Source organism: Salvelinus alpinus, chromosome 12 (genome assembly GCF_045679555.1).
Source record: "Salvelinus alpinus chromosome 12, SLU_Salpinus.1, whole genome shotgun sequence".
NCBI lineage: Eukaryota > Metazoa > Chordata > Actinopteri > Salmoniformes > Salmonidae > Salvelinus > Salvelinus alpinus.
Window position 1 is genome coordinate 56,880,410 of NC_092097.1, and position 15,321 is coordinate 56,895,730.

Here is a 15,321-nt window from a genome sequence, read left to right on the forward strand (position 1 = left end):
GGACATATGTGCCGTTTTTAGACATGAACACCTGTCCCCTAAATGTCTCTGCAAGGTCCTGACAAAGAGGATTCCACAAAAGCTTTCCTTGGAAGAATGAAAACATGTTGTGAATTCTCCACAAGTGATAACAATTCTGTAGAAGAGGGCTAAACATGTTTTTCTACTTCCATGGAACTTACCTGCGTCACCTGAGAGTGGAGGAGGTGAGAGACCGCCCCTTATGAAAAAAAAATTGTTTTCACCTTCCCAGTGGCTTAAAAGGAGAGCACACACAGGCAGACAATATTACAAGACGTTTATTCTCTCTCACACACATTCACAGATAAAGTTTAGGCATCGAATAGTTGGTTCCTGGGCTGTAAACCTCCCAAGTAAGTAAAATCTTTCCTCTTATTGATAATGATGAAAGAGGAAAACATATTGTCTAAGTGTGATAACTATGGATGTTAGAGTTGCATGATTTTAAAAAACATTTTTCATGTCTTAGAAAAACCTGCCAGCCTGTTGATTTGAGAGATATCATTAGATATGTTTATATAGTGTCAGTGATTGAAGTCATTTAAACATCCTGATGTCTATTGCAGCTTCCTGATCCATGCTCCAAAGGACAGATCTAGGATCAGCTCACCCTCGTCAAATCCAAACCAGAACCTTAATAATCCACAAAGGGGAAAACTGACCTTAGACCCGCATTTAAACCCCACGTCTTCCTGCCCAGACACTGCTCTCCATCCAGAGTTCCTCTGTGCTCCAACTGTCCATCCTTCTATCCATCCATTCATCCTTTCACACCCCAGCCAACCAGCCATTGGTCTGATGAGTGAAGACATGAATTGCTGCGTCTGCTTCGAACCCTACTCTCGCAGGGAGAAAATCCCTCGGGTGCTCCACTGCGAACACACTTTCTGTGGGCCGTGCTTGGAGGCGATCTCCAGGCTCCAGAGTGGCCTACTGACCGTGTGCTGCCCTCTGTGCCGCTGGATCACCTGTTGCCTGGTCAGCTTACCCTTTGCTGGTTCTCTGTTTGTCAACACTGATATCTGGGACCAGATAGCAGACAGACAGGAGGAAGAGGAAGAGAAGGAGGCGTGGATAGAAGATACCAGACAGACACAGACCTCCACACAGTACAAATGGTGAGTACTCCAGGCTAAGATGGATGGATGGCTGCTATGTAGATGGATTTAGAAACCTCTAGAAACCTTCCTCTGGTCTCTGTTAATGGATGGCTGTTGTTGTCTGATCATCCTCCAGTCTCTCTCTCTCTCTGTCTAACTCAATCTTCTCTCTCTCTCTCTCTCTCTGAATCTCATTTTTTGTCTTACTGTGATAGTATTACTTTAGGTTTCACTTATGATGATCGTATCAGTTTTGTTATTGGGTTGATGCTCAGGATAGGAGGTAATTCAAGAGTCTGATACACATTACTAGATTGTAATTCTCTCCCTCTTTCTGCTCTGGTCCTCTCTTCTAGCTCTTCATTGGGGCATTCTGGTGTGAGGATCAAGCTACAGAGTTTCTGGAGGAGAATGAAGCACAATGGTCAGAGAGGACTAAAAGAAGGGAAGACATTAAGGTCTTGGTTGTGTATTGATAGGTGATGTCAATGCCATGCAATACTCCTTCCATGGCCTCGAACTGCTCTTAAACGCTAGTAAAAACTAAATGCATGCTTTTCAACCGTTCACTGCCCGCACATGCCCACCCGACTAGCATCACTACTCTGGACGGTTCCGACTTAGAATATGTGGACAACTACAAATACCTAGGTGTCTGGCTAGACTGTAAACTCTCCTTCCAGACTCATATGAAACATCTCCAATCCAAAATTAAATCTAGAATCGGCTTCCTATTTCGCAACAAAGCCTCCTTCGGCAGATAGTTTTAGAAAGAAAGGGTCCAGATTGTCTAGCCCGGCTGATTTGGTCCAGATTTTGCAGCTCTTTCAGAACATCAGCTGACTGGATTTGGGAGAAGGAGAAATGGGGAAGGCTTGGGCGAGTTGCTGTGGGGGGTGAAGGGCTGTTGATCGGGGTAGGGGTAGCCAGGTGGAAAGCATGGCCAGCCGTAGAAAAATGCTTATTGAAATTCTCAATTATAGTGGATTTATCGGTGGTGACAGAGTTTCCTATCCTCAGTGCAGTGGGCAGCTGGGAGGAGATGTTCTTATTCTCCATGGACTTTACAGCGTCCCAGCCAGTAAAACTGCAGAGCGCCAAATTCAAATAAATTACTGTAAAAATCTAACTTTCATGAAATCACACATGAAAGACACCAAATTAAAGCTACACTTGTTGTGAATCCAGCCAACATGTCTGATTTGAAAAAGGAAAGCACACCAAACGATTATGTTAGGTCAGTACATAGCCGATTCAGACAGCTAGCCGGGCCATGGGTAGCAAGCTGGCAGAGGATGGAGGTCTGTTTTTAGCCGCCTCGTGTGTTTCCGTCGGTAGATTAGTGGGGTTCCGTGTGGTAGAGGGGACCAATCCAATTGGCAAAAAATATATAGTTATAGTGACCCAAGAAAATTGTCCGATAGACCTATTCAGATAGCAGCCGATAAGACACAGTCCAGTACGTCATATGCCTCCTCTCCGCACTCGCCCTGAGGTGCGTGTCCTCAGCACGGTACCACCAGTTCCGGCACCACGCACCAGGCTTCCGGTGCGCTTCCACAGTCCAGAGATTCCGGCGACGGTACCCAGTCCAGAGCTTCCGGCGACAGTACCCAGTCCAGAGCTTCCGGCGACGTTTCACAGTCCGGAACCTCCAGCGACGGTCCCCAGTCCGGGGTCTCCAGCGACGGTCCCCAGTCCGGGGTCTCCGGCGACGATCCCCAGTCCGGAGCCTCTGGCGGCGATCCCCAGTCCGGAGCCTCCGGCGGCGATCCCCAGTCCGAAGCTCCCCAGTCCGGGGTCTCCGGCGACGATCCCCAGTCCGGAGCCTCTGGCGGCGATCCCCAGTCCGGAGCCTCCGGCGGCGATCCCCAGTCCGAAGCTCCCCAGTCCGGGGTCTCCGGCAAAGGTCCCCAGTCCGGGGTCTCCGGCGATGATCCATGGTCCGGTTCTACAAAGGCGGAGGGATCAGCGTAAAGAGTAGGGGCTGCATCCAGAACCGGAGCCGCCACCGAGGGTAGATGCCCACCCGGACCCTCCCCTATAGGTTCAGGTTTGCGGCCGGGAGTCCGCACCTTTGGGGGGGGGGGGGTGGGTACTGTCACGCCCTGACCTGACCTGACCAGTGTTCATTCTTATAATAAAGAAGAATGTACGCATACCACGCTGCGCCTTGGTCTCCTCCTTTTGACAGCCGTGACAGCTCCGGGACCGACGTAAGCCAATAGTCACTCGGATAGCAGCTAGCTAGCTGCAAGATCCAGGTGTAAATGTCCAGATTTGTTGTAGTAATATATTATTTTTTTTCAGACCGAGATCTCTGTCAGATTTCCTAATAGTTAATATAGATTTTTTTTCAGACCGAGATCTCTGTCAGATTTCCTAATAGTTGTTTCTGTTGTTTTAGTACATTTTAACCGTGTATTTTACAATAAACAATGTCTTATTTTTTAAGCGCATTATTATTCGGCCTTTGTTGTTCAGCTGTAATTAAATGTTTCCTAACTGTTCCACAAAAAATACGTGATGGAGGAGAAATGTTTACACATTATGACAATAAAGAATTATGTATAAATAATAGCCTAAGTTTTCTAACAAAATTCTAACTGATTGTGAGAATCTCATCTTTCCATAGAAGGGTTAGGTAATAATTTGTATACCAAACCGTTCAGATACTACAGATGTTTTAGTGAGAAGACATCGATTATTTCGGGATGTTTCCTGGTCTGACTCACACCGCTGTAGCTCTACCAGATACGGGAACGCCTACATCAGCAGATACAGTGGATTGACTGTTTGAGGAACTATTATTGTAGTAACAGCAAATTAAGCAAATGTTATTAGAGCCGAAAGTATGGTGTAATGCGCAACAATATCATATAATTACGTTACATTCGCTGCCATGTCATTGTTACGCCACTGGAGTTAGAAAGCTTGTATCCAAGGTGCAACAGCTCTTAGTGTAATTACTGTATAGATGCGACAGCTATAACTGTAATTACGGTAAAGACAATTCAGAGTTTAGGGTTTATAAAGGCCGTGGTTTGTTCGGTAAAAAACAGTCCGGAGCCTGCTGCGATAATTGTGCACATTTTCATAATTTTCGCCCTAATTATTAATTTACAAAGTATATGGGACGGGACTATTATTCTGAAGGATTATAAAAATCCGTGACCCTGGACTGGATTTGCAGGAGAAACAGCTGATTCTTGAGAAGGGAAAGTGAAAGCGGGATATTTAAAGGTGATGACACACGGTTGGAGCACAGACGGAACAATGAGCCAGATATTTCACCGGATGAATAAATGTTTAGCATCTGATTGGCGTTTCCTCTCACTGTTTCCAAAATTAGAATCTCTCTCTAGTTTAAAAAGATAGATTTTTAGGTGGATTTTTTTCATAATGCCAATTAGATTTCCAAGGGGACGCGGACATCGACTCTAGTTAAAACCAGTACAATGACAAGACACGTTCTCAGATAGGGGTCTAGAAGTGCTACCCTCCTCCAGTCAAAATACCCCTACAAATAAGATTTATTTATTTTAGATATTGGTTACCAAAAACTGGACATATGTGTCGTTTTAGACATGAACACCTGTTCCCTAAATGTCTCTGCAAGGTCCTGACAAAGAGGATTTCACCAAAGTTTTTAGTGGAAGAAAAAAAACATGTTGTGAAGTGATGACAATTCTGTAGAAGAGGCTTAAACGTGTTTTTCTACTTCCAATGAACTAACCTGCCAATGAACGAACCTGCATCACCTGAAAGTGGAGGAGGTGAGAGACCGCCCCTTATGAAATAAGAAAACAAGTTTTTTTTCTCTCACCTCCCCAGTGGCTAAAACGCACAGGTAGACAATATTGCAAGGGTTCCCAAACTTTTTTGCCCCACGACCCCATTTTGATATCTGAAAATTCTTGTGACCTCAACCATGTGACAAAATGTGGTAATTAAATGCCAAGTTTTACTTGTTTTTATTTGGGACTATGGCAGTCACTTGCAAAACATTCTAACAATATTTCTGATTGTCTTCTCAACTCACCATCACATACTTTAATGTGGGGCTGTGACAGTCAATTGAAAATGAGTCTGACACAATGTATCTTATCTCACCTCCACTAATGAGATGGGTGAGCTTGACGCATGTCAGGGGGCGCGGTCGATAGAGCACACCTCATCTTTGCTGTCAAATCCAACCTGGATGGATATTTGGTTTTAATGCAGACGAGAGCACTGAATCCAGCTTCACACAGATATGAGCTGGTAAAGGGTAGCCCACCATGAGTTATATGGTGCTTTCAAGACAACTGGGAACTCTGAAAAATATGAGGTCAAATCATGACATCAGTGATCTTTAGGTCGGAAAATCAGAGCTCTAGAAAGGGGCCCGACTTCCTGAGTTGGAATTCCGAGTTGGATAGCCATTCAAAACGATTTTCCCCAGTTGGAACTCGTTTCTTTCCAAGTTCCCAGTTGTCTTGAACGCACTGAATTTGGAAGTCTGAGATTTCCGAGTTCCCAGTTCTTTTCAATGCAGCAGTAATGCTCAGAGGGAGAAGGCAGGGCAGGAAGCAACTCCTCCGTAGTGGTTCAATCTTCTTCCATTTAAGAATGGTGGAGGCCACTGTGTTCTTGGGGACCTTCAATGCTGGAGAAATGTTTATGTACCCTTCCCCAGATCTGTGCCTCGACACAATCCTGTCTCTGAGCTCTACGGACAATTCCTTCGACCTCATGGCTTGGTTTTTGTGCTGACATGCACTGTCAACTGTGAGACCTTATATAGACAGGTGTGTGTGCCTTTTCAAATCATGTTGAATCAATTGAATTTACCACAGGTGGACTCCAGTCAAGTTGTAGAAACATCTCAAGGATGATCAATGGAAACAGGATGCACCTGAGCTCAATTTCGTGTCTCATAGCAAAGGGTCTGAATCCTTATGTAAATAAGGTATTTCTGTTTTTTATTTTTAATACGTTTGTTTTCACTTTGTCATTATGGGGTATTGTGTGTAGATTGATTTGTTTTTATTTAATCAATTTTAGAATAAGGCTGTAATTTAACAAAATGTGGAAAAATGGAAGGGGTCTGAATACTTTCGGAATGCACTGTCGCTCGCTAAACTACTATCTATGACTAAAAATAGAAGAGTTTTTAAAATCTGAGATCTGTTTTGTATCTTGATTGATTGATCATCCTTGATGCTCACGTTACAGAGTTTCTTAAGGACAATGAGGCACAGTGGATTAGTTCTGAAAATCTTTGGTTGGAGGGAGAAAATGGCGAAAGCGGATGACAGGAATTTGATTACAGTGGAGAATGCAGAAGAAAATAAGTTATATAAAGTGGTAGTGGAATCTTGTCAATCCAAACCTAGTTCTGATCATTTTTTGTACGTTTTTTTTTGGATTGATGTTGTTACCTGGGAGATGTGAAGTCTCTATGCGTTGGATGAAGTGGCATCGATGAGAGTAACACAAAAATAAGCCCAATTCTCGTATCTATGGAACAGAAGGAGCGTGATCTGCACCTCGAGGATATCGGATTGGAATGTGTCGTGTGTGGATCTTCGAAGCAGGGCGCCTATCAAGGGTGATATCTCCGGGGTGGCGCCAGAAGTAAAAGCAAAAGAAATACACCCCAAAAGTATGTGGACACCCCTTCAAATTAGTGGATTCGACTATTTCAGCCACACCCGTTGATGACAGGTGTATAAAATCCAGCACACCGCCATGCAGTCTCCATAGACAAACATTGGCAGTAGAATGGTGCAGTTGGTGCATACCGACTGACCCGCATGGTGGGGAAGCCCACTCCATCCATTCTATAGTTTAAAAAAAAATTAGAATCAATTTTTTTTATTTAGAATCTCTTTTTTTATTTAGAATCTCTTTTTTTTATTTAGAATCTCTTTTTTTATTTAGAATACTTTTTATTTATTTAGAATCTCTTTTTTTATTTAGAATCTCTTTTTTTATTTAGAATCTCTTTTTTTTTATTTAGAATCTCTTTTTTTATTTAGAATACTTTTTATTTATTTAGAATCTCTTTTTTATTTCGAAACCCTGTGAGAGCCTCTGTGCGCCAAACCCATGCAGTGTGATAAATGCTAATGATTTGATCATGTGTATGTAGCCCAGCTGAGCCTAAATGCTGCAATGTGGTGGTGAACATGCACCCACGTGAAGGAGATGGAGTTGGTAAACGTAAGGGCTGTCCAGCGTGACTACTACGGCGCAGGTGAGAAGACTGGAATAAAGGAATAACGTTGAAAAACTAATGGTAGTAGGAATAGAGACACCAGATACTGTTCCTTGTCAACACAGGGATCCTGACAGAAAGGTGGACTTTGTAACTTTTAATGCATTGGGTTTATTTAACAACTACACAGCGCAAACAGAGTGGAAATCTGAGAAAATAGGCATCTTTGCGAGTGCTGCGGGTGTGATGTGAACTGTGACTGAAGGAGTGGGATGGTTATTTTATTTATTTATATATATATATATGATGTCGGGTTCCCCCCCTATCTTAAAAAATAAGAAGAAGAAGAGATCCGTGACCCGGAAGTGGAAGGAGTAGGCAGGTGGGTGTTTGAAAGGGTCAAAGTGGGATCCGTTTCAGGAGTTGAATGAGCAGGTTATGGCTCAGATTCAAATGAGAGGGGATGTGGATAGTATGAGCAACTGGGTGAGAACAGCGTTAGTGGGGGCAGCTACTGAGGTTATACCTAAGAGTTCAGGGAGGAGGAGGAGGAGGAGTCCCATGGTGGACGGAGGAGTGTGGGGGAGCGGGGAAGAGTAGGAACAGGGCATTTAGAGTACTGAAAAGGACACATAACTTCCAACATCTGATTCAGTATAAACAGGCCCCTGGTGAAGAGAACTATCCATCAGTCTGATTCAGTATAAACAGGCCCAGGCCCTGGTGAGGAGAACTATCCATCAGTCTGATCCAGTATAAACAGGCCCTGGTGAAGAGAACTATCCATCAGTCTGATTCAGTATAAACAGGCCCTGGTGAGGAGAACTATCCATCAGTCTGATTCAGTATAAACAGGCCCAGGCCCTGGTGAGGAGAACTATCCATCAGTCTGATTCAGTATAAATAGGCCCAGGCCCTGGTGAGGAGAACTATCCATCAGTCTGATTCAGTATAAGCAGGCCCAGGCCCTGGTGAGGAGAACTATCCATCAGTCTGATTCAGTATCAACAGGCCCTGGAGAGGAGAACTATCCATCAGTCTGATTCAGTATCAACAGACTCTGGTGAGGAGAACTATCCATCAGGCAAAGAGGTCGTGTTGGCGTTGGTTCTGTGACACCATTGGAAGGGCGACACCTGTGGGAGAAGTGTGGGGGATGATTAAGAGGATGAGTGGGGTCAGAAGGGAGTGGGATTATCCAGTGTTGACGAGTGGGAAGGATGTGGCAGTAACAGGTGAGGAGAAGGCAGAGATGATGGCCAAAACGTTTGTCCATGTGCATAGCTCTGCAAATTTGTCAGAGGGCGGAGGGGGAGAGAAGGAACGAGAGAGGAGCATCCTGGAGTGCTGGATAGGAGGGAGGATGTACATGATGTGTTGAATGCACCATTTACCATGGCAGAGGTGAAAAGGGCAATAGATAAGGCTGGGTTAACTTCACCTGGGAAGATGAGGTGTGCTATGTTATGTTATGTTGGCCCATCTTAGTCATGGTTTTGGTGTTGTAAAACAGAGTGTGGGAGGAGGGGAAACTACCAGACAGCTGGAAGGAGACAGTAGTGGAACCAATCAACTACCAGACAGCTGGAAGGAGACCGTAGTGGGACCAATCAACTACCAGACAGCTAGAAGGAGACAGTAGTGGGACCAATCAACTACCAGACAGCTGGAAGGAGACAGTAGTGGGCCCAATCAACTATCAGACAGCTGGAAGGAGTGGGACCAATCAACTACCAGACAGCTGGAAGGAGACAGTAGTGGGACCAATCAACTACCAGACAGCTGGAAGGAGACCGTAGTGGGACCAATCAACTACCAGACAGCTAGAAGGAGACAGTAGTGGGACCAATCAACTACCAGACAGCTGGAAGGAGACAGTAGTGGGCCCAATCAACTACCAGACAGCTGGAAGGAGACAGTAGTGGGACCAATCAACTACCAGTTGATCACACACTAAAGTGTGATTATTGCCAGGAAACAGAGCTTGTATTGCTACAGTGTGGGCAGTATCAGAGGGAAAGAGAGAGGCTGAGATCTAGTATGAGGGAGAAGGGGATACAGGAAATTATTTTAAAGAGTATATTGAGTAGAAGGTCATTAGATATAGTCTGAAATATTTTATATTTTTTGAGAGCAACGGGGCGGTCTCTGGTAGGTGGAGGTAATGCACCATAACGTTGGATGCCAACCGCCAATAAACCCCACCGCAGAAGAAGAATCCGTGACACGGAAGTACTTAGTATTTCTGGCTTGCTTCACAGCGGTCTTATGATCGTGTTTTAGCTTATAAAAGAAGTGTTTTTAATTTTACAGAAATACGTTTTATTATGTAACTACTTTTTATTTAATTTTATTACAACCGAGTCGACTGTTTCCGACCGAAACCCCTCGCGAATTGTGTGTGTCTGCGTATCTACTTCTCTGTCGTTGGAAAACAATGAAATGAAGGCCTAGCGTTACTAGTTAATCGGCAGAATAGCGAACGTCAGCTAACTACATCAGATAATCTGCTAGCCTGTGTGGGATTTCAGTTGATGACTGTATTTATCATCGACATTACACTGTGAAATCAAATCAGGTATGTAGATGGTTTATGTCTCAAACACGATGTTTTCGGTTGGGTTACATCCGAGTGGGATATTGACGTTTCTAACTACGTTTGCTAGCTAGGCTTGCACTGGGATAAGTAGCTAAAGTTAGCCAGCTAGCTACTGTAGTTGTCTATGTCTTCAGTAATGACAATCTCGGCTAGCTCTGTTTTACTTTTCTGCATTTGATCGATTGTATTGTTTGAGAAATGGGTATCAAATACAATAAAACGTCATGTTGAATAGATCAGGGGTTCCCAAACTGTTTTGCTTCGTGACCCACCAATTGAGGTGTCTTTTGAGTTGCGACCCACCATAAGGGTCGAGTGGTACAAAAACAAGCAGATCAAGCAATACATCAACAATATTATCTTGGCAGCAGATTGAAACTGTAGCAGATTAAAAGTTCATCTCATGCAAATCCAGATATCCTGCCATGGAACTGAAAGAAAAACGTTACCGTTTTTAAGCTAATATCATACAATTTACGCGTTTTGACATGGCCGATGCTGTGTTCTTATGCTCAAACATCAAAATCAATGGGGCCCTGATTGTCTAGCTTGTATTTTGTTGATTGTAAATTCTGAAAGATTATAGGCTATTGTGAAATGTACAAGTCCTTTTTTACATAAAATGTATTCGGTTTTAGATGTTTAAGTTTACACTGAAAGCATTTTTTGATGCCGAAAAATTATTATATATACACAAAAATATGAATGCAACACTTTCAAAGATTTTACTGAGTTACAGTTCATATAAGGAAATATGTCAATTGAAATATATTAATTTGCCACTAATCTATGGATTTCACTTCTTTATTTATAAACCTTTATTTAACTAGGCAAGTCAGTTAAGAACAAATTCTTATTTTCAATGACGGCTTAGGAACAGTGGGTTAACAGCCTTGTTCAGGGGCAGAATGACAGATTTGTACCTTGTCAGCTGGGGGATTCGAACATGCAACCTTTCGGTTACTAGCCCAATGCTCTAACCACTAGACTACCCTGCCGCCCCTGATTTGGAGGGCATAGGCCCACCCACTGGGGAGCCAGGAACAGCCAATCAGAATGACTTTTTCCCCACAAAAGTGCTTTATTACAAACAAAAATACTCCTCAGAACCTCAGAATCCTGCAGGCAAAGAAGCAGGATGTGGAGGTCCTGGGCTCGCGTGGCTGCATGTGGTCTGCAAATTCTCTAAAATAAAGTTGGAGACTGCTTATGGTAGAGAAAGGAGCATTACATTTTCTGGCAACAGGTCTGGTGGACATTCCTGCACTCAGCATGCCAATTGTCTCAAGTTGAGGGAGCGCACATCTGTGGCGTTGTGTTGTAACAAAACTGCACATTTTAAAGTGGCCTTTTATTGTCCCCAGCACAAGGTGCACCTGTGTAATGATCATGCTGTTGAATCCGCTTCTTGATATGATACAACTGTCAGGGTGATGGATTATTTTTAGCAAAGGAGAAATGTACACTAACAGGAATGGAAACACATTTGTGTCCAAAATTTGAGAGAAATAAGCTTTTTGTGCGTATGGAACATTTATTGAATTTCGTATTTTAGCTCATGAGACATGTTGTGTTTATATTTTTGTTCTCTGTGTGTGTGTGTGTGTGTATATATATATATATATATATATTATTTTGTCAATGTCATCCTGCGACCCACCGTTTGGGAACCGCTGCAATAGATTACGCCTGGAGGTGAAATGTGGATGTTCATCAAGGAGTGTCACAACAGTTTATATCTAGCTAGGCCTTTGTCTCAGGAGAGTCCACTGTCTTGGCTTTCACATTGCAATGGTCAACCTAGTTGGAAAACAGTTTAGATGGAGAAGCTCCTTCTCTTTTTATTGTATCATAAATGGCTAGTATAACATGTATAATGTTGATAAGTGCAGTTGTCTTGAGCACACTAGCTAGATAGCTGTTTTGGAACAACGTTGTCAACAACTTGACAGTCAGACACTAGATAAGGGCTGTGGTCTGTTTTTTTTTCTTCTCCGATCCATTCCTTACAATCTAAAAGAGAGAACTGATCCCAGATCAGCACTCCTACTCTGAAATGCTTTGTGTATACGGGCCCAGGCCCCAGATCTCTCCTGTCCATTCATTACAATCTAAAAGAACTGATCCCAGATCAGCACTCCTACTCTGAAATGCTTTGTGTATACGGGCCCAGGCCCCAGATCTCTCCTGTCCATTCATTACAATCTAAAAGAGAGAACTGATCCCAGATCAGCACTCCTACTCTGAAATGCTTTGTGTATACGGGCCCAGATCTCTGGTGTCCATGTGATCTTTATCAAAAAGAGAACGCATCCACTATTCCTGTTCTGGGATGCTTCATGAACAAAGGCTCAGGAGTCAGTCTTTGGCTGATAGGAGAAGAATTTAGCAGACAGATAAAATGGACATATCACATATTCACAGTGTGTATTTCTTGCTAAATGAGCATTCTGTAACATGCAATGTTTTTTTGCTAAGACCTGTCATCAAGGCGTGATGACATGGTAAATACTGTACAATATATGTCCCTCGTTGATAGGATCTCTTCTTTTCTCTCCTTCCCTCTCCCCTCCTCTCCTTAGGTATGTCGTCCCAGCTCCAGGTGTTCTCGGCTCCCTCCAGCTCCTCCAGCGCATTTTGCCGCGTCAAGAAGATGAAGGTGGAGAACTGTGTTTGGGACACGTCCTCTGACTGCCCATACGGTTCCGTGGGGGGCCAGCAGGGAGTAGGGGGTTACTCCTTCACCCCTGCACTAGGTGTGGCGGTGCCCCCCTTCGTCCCCTCTGCGTTAGTGTTCCCTCCCGCCCCAGGCTCCCGTGGCCAGGTGGTGGTCAGGCCAGCAGACAGCACGGGTAACCTCCCCCGGGGCTCTAGTCGCCGCCTCAACGACCAGTACACACACTCCTCGCACACAAACTCTGAGACGGCCAGCATGGGGAACGGGATACGACGACAGGGCCAGAAGAGGAAGAATGACGACGTCGTCAAAGGGAGCGGGAGTGGCTGTGGGAGTGTTCAGATCTTGGAGGAGCTCTCTGCCCCTCCTCCCGTCTTCTCCACTCGTACGGGGGGAGGAGGAGGGGGTACGGGCCAGTCCATCCCCCACTCGGCCCCCACCACCAAGAGCTCCAGCTCCAGCGGAGAGGGGGACTACCAGCTGGTGCAGCATGAGATTCTGTGTTCAGTCTCCTGTAGTTATGAGGTGCTGGAGTTCCTGGGGAGGGGGACCTTCGGTCAGGTGGCCAAGTGTTGGAAGAGGGGAACCAATGAGATCGTGGCCATCAAGATCCTCAAGAACCACCCCTCGTACGCACGACAGGGCCAGATCGAGGTGAGTCTTTTTTGATCTGGATTGGATTAATTCATGTTTATCGCCCTTCAAGACGTGGTACTACTTTGTTAGTCTGTTACGGTTGGTTGATTTAATTGGTGATGTGTATTAGCCTGGATTCCAGACTAATGTGATCCGTTTCACCCTCATGGTTTTGTGACGTGAGAGCATATCAGCTCGGATACCTGGCTAGACGTTTATTGACTTTAAAGAGGAAATGTTCCATAAACCTTAGAGCGGCTGCCCCTAAAGAAAAAGCAACCAATCCCCTTGAAAACAGCCAATGTCGCATCGATATGAATCAGACTAATTTAGTCTAGTGTCAAAAATTGACTAGAAAGTGTAAATTGGAGAATTTTGGTCTTAAAGTCAGTCTCGTCTAAAACAGAGTTTGGAACCTGAGTGCGTCACAACTAGTAAATGGTTATGTCTAGAAACTAGGTATCACTGAGGATTTTCTACACTGGACAACTTGCTAAATCGGTTGATAAGTCATTGATAAGAATCAGCCAATTTTTTCCCCCGTGTCATTACATTATTATATAAGGAGGATCATAGCTATATTCAATATAACACTCACGTTGATGTTTAAGCCTTTCTCATGGTTGGCGTCTTGACGGTTTTGTCCATAAAACATTTACTTTTCTGTCCTTGCATTTAATTAGTCAGTTAAATTAGCCGTAGATCCAGGATTCTTACAAGGTTCAATCTGTCAGACATTTGTTTGTTGTTGAATAGAGATCTCAGTAATGCGGTGTAACTACGTAACATTTAGTGACTCCTTATGTTAACGGGGTGAAAACTGTTTTCATGGGCACATAAATCCAAAATAATGTCTGCATTACGAAATTGAATGTCTCTAACCGACTCACCGAGCCATGATACTTAAGACCTAAATCCATACTGTCATTAGGGCGGCGCACAATTGGCCCAGCGTAGTCCGCGTTTGGCCGTCATTGTAAAATAATAATTTCCTAGTTAAATGAAATATAATATTTCTAATTATGCTATTAGACTTGCTGGATGCGCATTTGGTGTCGCTGTTTAATTACTCTTTGATATTTTCACACATCATCTGATCCAGGAAGGAATTTTCTGACTGACAGTCAAGGGAAGAACATCTGTTGTGATGCAACAACAGCCCAAGTGCTGGAAAAAAAAGGTGTTTACGAGGAATGTCCAGAACATTTTGGTGTCTCATTTGTTATTCCGGTGAAAACAGTTATGCCTGGATCCACGTTGAATCTAATATCCCTAACGAATTGATGTTGTCAAATCCCTACAAACTTATTCAGAATGCTGCAGAGACCGCCTGGTGTTCAACTTTCACAAGTTCTCCCAGAGCAGGGGCCCCTAACGATCACGGATAACAAAAAGAAAGCCAGTCACGTCGCGGACACCAACACCGCCCTATCGGACAAGCTGAACATCTTTTTCAGTGACGATTTTGAGCGGCCGAGGAAAATCCCCTGGAAGACAACGAGGGATACTTACTTACGGTCTCCACGGAGGTCGTGTGTAAGTCATTCAAACAAGTTAACCCTCGCAAGGCTGCCGACCGAGACTGCATCCAAAGCCACGCCCTCAGAGTATGTGCCAACCAGCTCGCTGTTGTGTTTTCTGACATTTTCAGTCTCTCTCTAGCTCAGGACGCCATCCAAGATGTCCGCTATCATCCCCGTGCCCAGGAAAGGGAAAGTAACTGAACTGAATGACCACTGACCAGTAGCACTCACTTCCTTCATCATGAAGTGATTCAAAGTCCACATAACCATCTCCCTCCCCGACACACTCGACCCTTTCCAATTTGGCTGCCGGCCCTTGACAGATCCACGGATGACGCAATCGCCATTGCACTGCACACTGCCTTCACCCACCTGGGCAAAAGGAAATGCATATGTGAGGGTGCTCTTCCATCGACTACAGCTCAGCCTTCAATACCATAGTGCCCTATAAGCTCACCACAAAACTAACGTTCCTGGGAGTGACCTCCTCCCTATGCAGCTGGGTCCTGGACATCCTGACGAGACGCCCCCAAGTGGTGGAGATAGGCCACATTACCTCCTCC

General features: G+C 44.3%; 2 protein-coding genes across 5 annotated transcripts in view; both read left to right on the forward strand.

Moving 5' to 3' along the window:
* The first annotated feature begins 256 nt into the window (after positions 1 to 256).
* On the forward strand, positions 257 to 3,699 carry LOC139536399 (uncharacterized). The gene is made up of 3 exons (XM_071336904.1): positions 257 to 374; positions 588 to 1,139; positions 1,478 to 3,699. The coding sequence occupies exon 3, from the start codon at positions 2,590 to 2,592 to the stop codon at positions 3,103 to 3,105; it is 516 nt and encodes a 171-aa protein (XP_071193005.1). The 5' UTR covers positions 257 to 374; positions 588 to 1,139; positions 1,478 to 2,589; the 3' UTR covers positions 3,106 to 3,699.
* Positions 3,700 to 9,402: 5,703 nt separating this feature from the next.
* The window catches only part of LOC139536400 (homeodomain-interacting protein kinase 1-like), a 51,366-nt gene continuing 45,447 nt past the window's right edge, over positions 9,403 to 15,321 (forward strand). The window contains exons 1-2 of one of the 4 annotated variants that reach the window (XM_071336906.1): positions 9,403 to 9,901; positions 12,505 to 13,253. In XM_071336906.1, coding sequence (XP_071193007.1) covers positions 12,507 to 13,253 — 747 coding nt within the window. In that variant the 5' untranslated portion in view covers positions 9,403 to 9,901; positions 12,505 to 12,506. The remainder of the gene's footprint in view (positions 9,902 to 12,504; positions 13,254 to 15,321) is intronic. The other 3 variants (XM_071336905.1, XM_071336908.1, XM_071336907.1) reach the window with 3 other exon arrangements.

Excerpts from the sequence above, each read along its gene's own strand:
- LOC139536399 (XM_071336904.1), top strand. The coding sequence starts at position 2,590 with ATGCCTCCTCTCCGCACTCGCCCTGAGGTGCGTGTCCTCAGCACGGTA.